The 11,379-nt window shown below is 47.9% G+C and overlaps 1 protein-coding gene across 1 annotated transcript; it reads left to right on the top strand.

The window, feature by feature from the left end:
- Positions 1 to 5,004: 5,004 nt before the first annotated feature.
- Positions 5,005 to 6,428, top strand: TOMM6 (translocase of outer mitochondrial membrane 6). Its single transcript, XM_074163467.1, has 3 exons — positions 5,005 to 5,129; positions 5,227 to 5,328; positions 6,120 to 6,428. Exons 1-2 carry the CDS (start codon positions 5,017 to 5,019, stop codon positions 5,321 to 5,323), a joined length of 210 nt encoding a protein of 69 aa, XP_074019568.1. The 5' UTR covers positions 5,005 to 5,016; the 3' UTR covers positions 5,324 to 5,328; positions 6,120 to 6,428.
- Positions 6,429 to 11,379: the final 4,951 nt, after the last annotated feature.

The following is an 11,379-nucleotide window of genomic DNA, read 5'->3' as shown; positions in this document are numbered from 1 at the left end:
TTCGGGCTCCCCTACATGGGCAATAGGGAAAGGATTCTAGTCCCGGAACTAGGAGAGTCCTATGCTCGCAAGTATGTTTTAACCATTGTAAAGACATTAGAGCAACTCCGAGAGAAGGGAAGACTCCCCCAAACCACCCCATTAGACTTTAAAATACACAATATCCAGGTAGGAGATTGGGTATTAGTGAAAACACGGAATGAAGAAACTTTAAGACCTACTTGGGAAGGTCTTTTCCAAGTGCTGCTAACTACTGAAACAGCAATTCGAACAAAAGAAAAAGGGTGGACCCACATAATGCGAGTAAAAGGACCGGTACAGCCACCTGAGGGTTGGGTGGTAGAGACACACGAAGACCCCTTGAAATTAACCGTGGGAGGGAAGTCTCCTGTTTTTGCTTTGACAGGAAAAAGCCCTGGAGAGCTTTCAGAAGACACATGGGAGCAACAGACAGCGAAAGCCTCGAAAACGCCTTCGGACTAGGGCAGCACCAAACCCCTTCGACCCTACTTTGCTATTATTGTAATTGTTGCGTGTATATACGGGTTAAGTGTAATAATTGTAATAAGCTCATTTTAGGTCCCCGTGGCAGACAGGAGCAGTACCTCTCCCAAGTCCTTGATCTTTGGTGTATCCGATGTAGGTATACAACCCCAATAGATAAGTGTAAGTGGATTAGATATTATTGTTGCAGAACCCACTGAGAATTACTTAATATAGACTGACCCAACCAGAATGTTTATAGATCCTTGAGATACCAACTCCAATAGAAGTTCCAGGGCCAAAAACAGAATCCTATTGTGCCACAAAAATCAGAGATACCGAACTAAAGAGGATGGAGGGCAAGACCAGGTTGGCCTCTGTACTCGCTGCCAAGAAGAAATATTTTTCTCGGCTGTTGGAGGCACCCCAATAGGCACGAGAGGCAGGAGTATAAGCCATGCTGGACCTCCACTTCTAGTGTTATTATCACTAGTGGTATCTCTAGTGTGATGAATGCCAGAAGTGCTATCAGATGGTCTCCTGGGGTAGACGGTCCTTTTATACTATGACCGTGCACACGCATATCAATCATCAATGTTATAACCGTGGGAGTTTAAGAGTGTGCAAATACGGTGAACAAGAATATTGGGTCGGACAGAACTTAGGAAAAGGTGGAACAAGATTAGGCGTAGGATGTCCTAGAGGAGAACTATGGTTCTGCTTCACTAAGACAGATCACTGGGATATTGCAGACGGAGGGGGAGTACAAGATATGGTGAAGGAAGAACTAGTAAAGAACGTGACAAAAGTTATAAAACAGAAAGGAAAAGAATTAGAAGTACAAAACAAGAGCATATACCAGAAGCTGCAAAAACAGTTGCAAGAAGAGTTAGGATTCCCCACTCTTGGGCAGAACTTGTTTTTAAATCCAGCAACAGAAATAGCTAAGGAATTGAATGTGACTGGCTGCTGCGTCTGTGGGGGACCTTTAATGACTGTAGAGTGGCTGTGGAGAGGCACAAGTTTGGGTCCAATTGAAATCCTGGAATGGAATTATACTCTCACCATGAGATGAAAAAGGAGACCTGACGGGTGGGTGTTAAGTTCCACGGTAATTGGAAAAGTCTGTTTGACCCGGGAGGGAGAGAACTTTACAGATCGAATGGGGGAGACCCCATGTAAAAGAGTCTTAAAGATAGATTCAAATTTCACCCACACTTGGTTTCCTCAGAAACCAAGGTCATATCTAACGTTTCAAAGTGAGACCAAAAACTGTACCCAGGGAAAAAAACGTAGTCTCTTTAGATGTAAGAAGGAGGGTATGAATCCATTCTCAGGAATAAAAGACATCTCGCAATATTGGGAAAATATAGAGGATACAATGAAAGGGTTTTGGCAGACACCAGATGGGTTGTTCTGGATATGTGGCAACCGGGCATTCCCGGAATCACCACCTAACTGGGGAGGGACCCGCACCTTAGGAATAATTCAACCAGGATTTTTCCTACTACCATCTAAAGATGGTGACGAGCTAGGAGTACCGGTATATGAAAGCTTAAAGAGACAGAAGCGGAACATAATAGGAGGACATCAAAAGTGGGGAGAAGATGAGTGGACCCCTCAACAAATCATAGAGACATATGGACCGGCCACGTGGGCCCAAGACAGTAGCTGGGAATACAGAACCCCCATCTATATGCTGAATCGGATTATAAGACTGCAAGCGATAGTTGAGCTGATCACTAACAAAACGGCTTCAGGACTAGAACTGTTAGCTCACCAACAAACTCAGACAAGGGCGGCAGTCTACCAGAATCGGCTCGCACTAGACTATCTGTTAGCAGTAGAAGGGGAGTGTGTGTGGAGAATTTAACATATCTGATTGTTGTGTAAAGATTGATAACAATGGCGAAGCAGTACGAGAAATCGCTACTGATATCCGGAAAATAGCACATGTACCGGTACAAAAATGGAAATCAATAGTAGATGCCAGTTGGTGGGATGGATTACTAGGGGTCGCTTGGTGGAAGAAATTAGGACTGATTTTGCTGTGTGCCTTAGCAGGTTTCTTATTTCTGCTTTGTTTAATACCCTGTTTCGTAAGATTAATTCACAGTGTAGTCCAAGGACTGCAGCTAACGATCATGCCTGTAGATCCAAAAATGGCAGCATCGGGGCCTCAGAAAATCATGATCTTGAGAAAACCCAAGAAAAAAGAAAACCTCGACAAGGCCACTCAAATTCTTGCTAAAATGGAAGAATCCTACGGGACGAATGTAGGATGCTTCAGCAAAATTAGATGATGAAAAGAAAAAGGGTGGAATTGTAATAAGTAATTTAGCAAACATTTTTGCTTCAGCTAAAATAGATATGTGCTTGCTTGCTATGGCTTCCGCTGAAACAGGAATGTGCTTGTTATGCGGCTGGGAAATGGATAACGTTAGATAAGATATCAGATGGAAGCAACAGTGGGAAGTACCGAACCATTGCAAAACAAGGGGTGGTGTGGTTAGCTAAGATAACCGCGGGGGTGTCAATCGTGTAAAGAATGGAGAAGCCACAAGAAGGACATGGTGATGAAGACTTCGAGCCTTCCTCCGACTACCACCAGGAAGACCCCTGGGGAAACATCTGCGCCGTTTGTGGGGCGGGGGGGGGAGGTGTGTTCGGGGGTGGGTTGTTTTCCAAGAGCTCATTGATTGTGTAAATCATTTTACAAGAAAAAAAATGAACATGTATCAGTAATGAGAAATAAAAACAAGCATTTGTAAGAAGAGAACAAGCCACAGGAGGAGAAATCCCCTGTGTAGCTCCCAGCGCTGTAATAAATATTCTTTGCTCCACAGACTTTGTCCCTGACTAAAATTTGATAGAGTGAGCGCGTTTCTCACAACGGCATCACTACGGAAAAGCGAGGCCGTGCTGGGGGCTGAGGGCACCAGGCTCATGGAGTGGAGAGCGGTTTTGAGATCTGTGAACCCAAGCGAAGAGCAGGAAGGAGTTGTGAGAAATGGGTTACGTTTTGCTTCAGCAAATTGATATATGTTTGTTAGTGTGTCTGTACTAACAAAGGAGGCTTAGTGATAGTAGAATCTAATCAACCGTACCCAATTAATCCTTAGAATTGTCCTGGGTCTGTCAAGGGATCCTTGTTTACAGAACGTTATCTAGGTGAAGAGAAACAGACTGGAATGTGGCATTCAATGCAAGAAACCAGAAGACAGGGGAGTATCAATAAGGCCAAAGAAACCAGGCCTGGACGATAAATCTGCTGAGTGGACTAAGGTCATCTAGAGGGCAGCTGATGAAGAGGAGGATACGACCACCTGGTGAAGTAAACGACCACCAGAGTGCTTGTAATTACTAACACTGGACAGTAAATCATAGAATCGTCTAGGTTGGAAGAGACCCTTGGGATCATCGAGTCCAACCATCTACCCTACTCTGCAAAGTTCTCCCCTACACCATATCCCCCCCCCCCCACATCTAAACGGCTCTTAAACACATCCAGGGATGGTGACTCAACCACCTCCCTGGGCAGCCTATTCCAATGCCCGACCACTCTTTCTGTGAAAAATTCTTTCCTAATGTTCAGTCTAAACCTACCCTGTTGGAGCTTGAAGCCATTCCCTCTCGTTCTGTCAAAGACAGAACTCGTTCTGGTAGCAAAGACTGTGAAATAACCTGTAGCGTAATCAACTAATCAAAGGCACGTTTAGAATAATGACTTCGTAGAGTAGGTGTGCGTATGCCCTATTAGGTGAACAGGTACGAACTGAGCCTGGAATAGGTTGGGCGGTCGGGAAGAACGTGAGCTCCAACTTCTCAACCACTGAGACAGAAACTCAGACGGCCGGGACAAGGTATAAATACCTCAAAGCTGAAAGATGAGGTGTGCCTCTGCTTTGAGATGCACCCGAGTCAGCGCTGTTTCGTATAATAAATTTTTAATTTTTTTTTCTTTGCTTCGGTGACTTTGTTCTCTATCAAATTCTAATTGTGAGTCGGCGTTTCTCACAGAGTCAAAGGGGAAGGGAGAATCTGGGCACAAGGAACAGCAGGAGGGTTCAGGCACAGCCCAGGACGGGCAGAGGAAAAGGGGAGAAACGTTTTCCTGGGCACCGCTGCGCTGCCAAGGCTCCCGAGGCCGGTGCCCACCGCCGAGCGCAGGCCTTTGGGGAGCAACGGGGCGGGTTCCGCCCCTCACGGCTCCGGGGTTCGCCTGGAAAAGTGGGAGTCGGGACGGGAGGAGAGGCCCGGCTCGGGGCCAGGGCCGCGCCTCGGTCATTCCCTCACCTCTCACACATTTCCGGCCATTCCCTCACTTCCCAAACATTTCCAGCCATTCCCTCACTTCCCACACATCCTCCCCGTCTCCCATCTCCCGATTCTCCAGGCCCCGCCGCCATCTCAGGGATCCCGGACTGCACCCTCCCGCGCTAGGCCGCGTCCCTCCGGGCGCCCGCGCGAGGCGGCGTCGCGCCGGAAGTGACGGCATCGAGCGGCGGCGGCGGCGCGGGAGGAGGAAGCGGCATGGCGGCGGCGGGGCCGGCGGCTGCGGCAGGGCAGGCGAGCGGGTCGGCGGGACTGCGCGGGTGGCTGAGGAGCGCTTACCGTTTCGCCACCGATCGGAACGACTTCCGCAGGTCGGTGCGGCGCGGGCGGGGGCCGGGAGCGGGGACGGGCCGCGGGGGGAAACGGGAGCAGGCCGCGGGAGCCGACGTTGCCGGTTTTGTCTTTCAGGAACCTGCTGGTCAACCTGGGGCTGTTCGCCGCTGGAGTCTGGGTCGCCCGCAACCTGACGGACATCGACCTGATGGCCCCGCAGCCCGTCCCGTAGCGGCGGTGAGTCGGCGGGGAGCGGGGGGGGAGGGGGGCGCCGGGAGGGACGAGGGGCCTCCGGGGGCGGCGGCTGCTGCGCCGGGCTGTAAAGCTCGTCCCCAGATATGGGTGCCCCAGGCGGGGGGACCGCTCCTGTGTGCCCTCCCGCGGGCAGAACCCTCCAGAACACGTCAGCGCCCCCCGGGAAGGGGATGGCACCGCGTGAGGTGACCGAATACAAGATAATGACAGAATGGTTGGGGTTGGAAGGCACCTTAAAGCCCCCCCGGTGCCACCCCCTGCCCTGGGCAGGGACACCTCCCACCACACCAGGTTGCTCCAAGCCCCCTCCAACCTGACCTTGAACCCCTCCAGGGATGGGGCAGCCACAGCTTCTCTGGGCAACCTGGGCCAGGCTCTCACCACCCTCACAGCAAAGAAGTTCTTCCCCACATCTCAGCTCAATCTCCCCTCTTTCAGTGTCCAACCCTTCCCCCTCCTCCTATGGCTCCCCTCCCTGATCCAGAGTCCCTCCCCAGCTTTCCTGGAGCCCCTTTAGGGACTGGAAGGGGCTCTAAGGTCTCCCCGGAGCCTTCTCTTCTCCAGGCTGAACCCCCTCAACTCTCTCAGCCTGTCTTCACAGGAGAATGAATAATAAATACTGAGGTACAATGGGGACTAAACCCCGAGCACACCCTGGCACCAAGCCTAGAGCAGTGGAATTTGTACACAGAATTGCAAAACTGCGTTAAATTGCCACGTGCCAACTAGAACGAGAAACAACCCTGTCTAACTCTGCTTAATTACTGCCCTAGGAAAGAAACAGCGCTGCAAGAGAGAAGAGCTCGCCCTCCCCGCACACGAGGACCAGAGGAGATGCGTTCAGGGGAGTAGGTTCTGTTCTCCTTCTCTGCAGAGCTGCTACTCGCAGGTCAGCGCTGTCCCGCTTGAAGCCATGACAAGGAGGGGAAAAAACTCTTAAGTACGAGAGGGAGAATTTCTTTTCCGTTCGTTCTGCGAGGCACAATGAGAAAAATTTTCTCAAGGGTGCAAAGCCGTTGTGCGTGGAATTTCCTTTTGTACCCCCATCTAGATGTTTATTAAAGTACATAGAATAATGACGTAACCCACTGGAATTTCATTTTTTTTTAATAAGAAACTTCAGCTTACAAAAAACAAGGTGTAAAAAGAGTAAAGATTTACAAAAAAATCATAAAAACATGATTTATATTTCACACCCAATAGACAAAAGGAACGAGTCCAGTCCTGGGTTGAAAGCAGGACCCATCAGCTACTTATTCAAAAGGAAAAACGAAGCTGTGAGAAGCCCTGGGGAAACTCCAACCACCAGAAGGTTTCCCGGGTGCTGGCGGGATGAGATAAAGCTGGGATGCGCCCTGGAAAGGAAGGATGTCTTTGTGTGGCGGGGGAAGAAGCAGCCGTTTGGTGTTGCATAGCATTTTAGCGCCCTGGACTGAGACTACAGCTTGCTCTTATAAGTTAAAGTCCAGCTGTGGGTGGTGACGCTGTTTTGGGGGACAGTGAAAGCACCGCTGGAGGCTGAGGTGGGAGCTGCGGCTGTGATTGACTCGGGTCGTTAAGCGGCAGCTCCTCCAAGATGCTATTTCTAGAGCAGAATTAAACTTCCCAGCCCTGAGCACGGCGGCAGTAGGACTGCGACATGGCTTCAGATTCTTTGGACGGTTACGCACGGGGTGTTTTTTTTTTTAGTTTAAGACATTCTTCTGAAGTCGCGTCACCTCCGCGTTTCGTGACCCACAACTGCCCCCTCGCCTGCCCCGGAGAGAAACACATTCCACTACCTTAAAAATGCTGTTTTCAAAGTGGGTATTTTTAACATCCCGCAAAGAAATGGAAGTTCTTTTGAAGTAGGGATAATCCAAGTTATGCAGAAACACTTTCTGCAGGGAAAAAAAGGGGATTAATTAGAACATTTAAGTCATTTTATGGTTAATCTTCGTTTTGATTTAGAACACACTAATCTCCCGAGGCCGGGGTTCAGGCAGGGGGCAGTTGGGGCAGTTAAGCACATAAGGCTGCCGTAGGTGACTTCCTGGATGGTGTCTTAACAAACCATGACTAAAATAAAAGCTGCTGAGCCTGCGATTAAGAGGGGCGCGCTCATGCCGAGCTGCGAGACAGCCGGACAGATTGCCAGAAACATTCAGTAATTAATTGGATTCTCTTGTCACTCGCTGCTGCCTAGGAGTGTCCTTGAAGCAAAGGCAGTCTCATTCATGAGCACAGCATGGCAGACATCAGCTTAAGTCATTAGTGACGCAAGTACCAGAAACTAGAAGGAGAAACTAGAGGTTTTTTCTGACTTAAAGGTCCCCACAGAAGCCACTGAAAAATCAGGAAACCCACCCAAGCTCCAGCCTGGCTCCGTTCATGAGGCTGCCAGGGAAAACTGAGGGAAAACTGCTTGTCTTCTATCTGGCCTCTGCCAACATCACCCTTCCAGCAGCCTTAACTTAGAGCGGGATTAACTTTTTTAAAGTGCTGAAGATTAGCTTTAATTCTGCCCTTAAGTCAAGAGTGAAGCTTCCAGGGCATTAGCAGAAGCAGGGGCTCCCCGGCAGCCTCCTGCCCAGACCTGTCCCACCTTCAGGGAGCTTGCCCGGGCACAACTCCTCTCGGAGAAGCTCTTCTAAGTTTCTAAGCTGTGTATAAGTTTCTTTTACAGAAAGACAGACCTGTTAAAAAAGGTTTTACTGGAAACAAACTCATCCACTTGTTCCTTTCCTGTAAATGGCTCGTTAGATGTGGCTTAAAGAGTTTGTGACTGCTTAACCAAAGCTGAAGTTAAGCAGGGAAAAAAAAATGGGACCTAATTCTTTTACACGGGCACGAGGTTGGCAGTGCTGTTACTGTAATTTGCACAATCTGATAAACTAGGCAAAAACTTGGTTTTCACATGGAAAGATGTGGTTCATTGTGTAGCAACAGGAAATTGTCTTAAGTGCCAGGCCTGGTAATGTCATTTAATAAATGTGAGGAGAGTCAAGATGACACTTGCTATGAAAATGCTATTCCTAAATCAGAGATGTGGAGTTAGGCAGCCCAAACACCACGCCAGCTGCAACAGAGGAGCCCCACGGGTGGGTATCCTGGTTTCTCAGCTACCCATTCTGCTCGGCGGTGCACCACGAGCAGCGGTGACATTATTCACGTGCTCAGCTCCAGCCTGTACCCGCTATCGTACATTCTTTAACCTCGTCTGGCCACCGACGCGGCACGGATCCCTACTAGCACAGCTCTAACAACACAAGTTATCCCCATGGTACGGATACGGTTATCTAAGGAAATAAGGCCTGAGTCCTTCCCGCTGAACCCTGCCCACGTCGAGGGATGCGGTGGTTCCTCTTTAACGGGAGTGACATTCAGAAGCCCCACGCTCCCATAAAGACGTGCTCACGCAGAAAATGGCAGAAACAAGGAGGTTTTTTTCTACTCCAGATTCCACCAAGTCTTAGTTTGACAAGTCAGGGCACAGCACTTGAGCATGGGAAAAAAAAAAAAAAAAAATCAAATTCACCACCTGCCACCTCTATTGGAAGTACGTCATCAAGACTAAAAATTACAAATCAAATTAGGTAAAGTCATCGACTGTATCATCTCCTTTCTCACCTCCAGTTACGGCAAAGCATTTACGGTGACGTTGTGGGTCTTAAGTAGGTACCTCCTTTATAAAACTTGAGAGTCTGGGCGACTGTTCCTTAGGAACTGTAATATCTAATGGAAAAGCACCATTTGTTTTGCCACTCTGAGGCTACTGATCAGAGAAAGTTTTTGCCGCAAAACCAGTCGGAGCTTCCTGCTGATGAGACTGCGTTTGGATTTCGTTAATGTCTCTGCCTGCGAAACACACAATCCTCGAACACGTGAGGTCCCCGTATCAGACGCTTCCTGTCTCTTCTAAACTTAGATCAGTGATAACCGCAGTCTGCTTGGCTTTCTTTATACTGGTCATTTCATTCATTCCAACTCCCTCCCTACCCCCAGCCGGCACAAAATCAGCAGTTTGGCAGTTCAGAACAACCCGGAGGGTACAGCATCAGGCCAAGCTTCAGAGCAATAAACAGTTAACAGTGGTTAAAGTCAGTCTTGGGCCCATTGGGCTGGTCTTCTATTTTTTTTCCTTTATTTTTCCCCTCCCCCTTTTGGGAATATACATTGCAAAGCTCGTTTTTAAAACTTAAGAACTTGTTTTGAAGGTCTTTTGGCCCACCATGCTTTAAACAAGTTGAACCCATACACGCACTAAATAAAAATCAGTACAACAGAAGGAGCGGCCTAAAAGCACCCCCCTAAAATCAACTCAGACAAATCATCACTAACTAATGCATATAGCTTTTGATGATTTAAACATGGTTTTAGAAATTTCGAAGCTTGCTAGAGTGCTTCACATCCCCATCTGCAATACACAGGTAGCAATATTAATGTAATAGACACCAAAAAAACCCACCGAATTGAGGTTTTCTGTTCCCCCAGGCAATAAATTCTCAACCCAAGTCCATCCTATCCGCTCTCAAACCCGCCGAAGGGATTAGACGCACACAAAAAGGCAGTGTTCAGAGCTGGTGCTGGGGTTTGACAATTTACTTTGAAGAAGGGACACTTGGCCACCGTACACAACTGTATCTATTGCATATTAAATTCACACAGGCATCACCGCCGCATGCTTTTCCTCCCGGGTGGAAGGATTTTCTAGGCTGCTAAGAGGAAACCTGTGCAAACACGGCCATAGCAATGGGAACTGTATTTTTTTTTCTTTTCAAAACCAGCAATTATCATTAGGTTTGTATCAGAAGGTGCTTCCCAAAGCTACAGCTACTCTAGCAAAAACCCTGCTGGAGATTCTAATCCTTGCTCTATGCTACGTGCTCTGACAGACGTCAACTTGCTGACCTGGGCTGGAGGGGCCTGGATGACATGAGAAAATCTAAGAAGCCAAATCTAATCCGCCTTTGAACACGCCGTTATTTGAATTATTACAAAAACAGAGATTTCAAACATATAACACTAAAATCCCCGCTTCTGAGCTTGCTGGAGAACTTCATTCACGTACAGATGTGACATGTAAAAATGTCAGTGACACTGAGTACTTGTAAAACCACACAAATCCGTCTGCTTCAGCCGGGGGGGGGCACTCATGACTTATCTCCCAATGTTTCTGTCCCATGCGAAATATTATTGGGTACAAGGCACCAAGTCTAAGGAATCATACACAATTAGTTCGCAAAACTGTATTGGCAGGTAAAAGTAACCTCCCTGTCTCTTGCTTACGTAGTTCTCATTGCACAACATCGACTTCCACTGGAGCTCATCCCAGGGTGATCTGAACAGCCAGGAGTTCATTAGTCTGTCTCACTGGGATGCAATTAAGCACTGGGGACGTTACAATCAATAAGAGTTTCTAAATTACCACTAAGACAATATTTACGCTAGAAGCCTTGACTTCTAAAAGAAAAAAATCCCTCTTGATAGCGAGTCCATAGGACACAATGCTTTTACCATTTCCAATTTGATTCTTACACTCAAATAAACATCTGGAATTCCCTAAGTGGGGGTGGTGCCACCACCCAGGCAAGTCTGAGGTCAGGCATTGAATATGCATCATTCCATTTGCTGCCTCACCATTAACAACTTCCAAGCCAGATCAGAGAATTGTTCCGGTCAGAACTAATGGGGAAAAAAATTGGTTTTTCAGTGCTTTGCAGAGAAACTGGTTTTGCACGATGCATAGTTCAACTCGGGAACACAGAGAGTAAAAGGATAACATAAAGGCAAATGTATGTAACTAACCTGCTAATGGAATAAAGTTACCTAAAATAAAGGGTTTGCCAACAACTGCAGCAGATGCTGTATCATACCTGGCCATGAATACATTAAGATTCTTCATTCATAAAAACATAAAATTAAGGAATGCCAAATTACTTATAAGCAGAATGGAATAAGGATATGCTGGGACCGTTGTGTCCCAGAGGCTGCTCACTCCCGACGCTGACACTCTGCCAGCGCACAGCGGCTTCCTGCGCTTCAGACAGTGAT

This window comes from Numenius arquata, chromosome 24 (assembly GCF_964106895.1).
Source record: "Numenius arquata chromosome 24, bNumArq3.hap1.1, whole genome shotgun sequence".
NCBI lineage: Eukaryota > Metazoa > Chordata > Aves > Charadriiformes > Scolopacidae > Numenius > Numenius arquata.
Note: the sequence above shows the minus strand (reverse complement) of the source record. Positions and strands in the feature narration are given on the sequence as shown.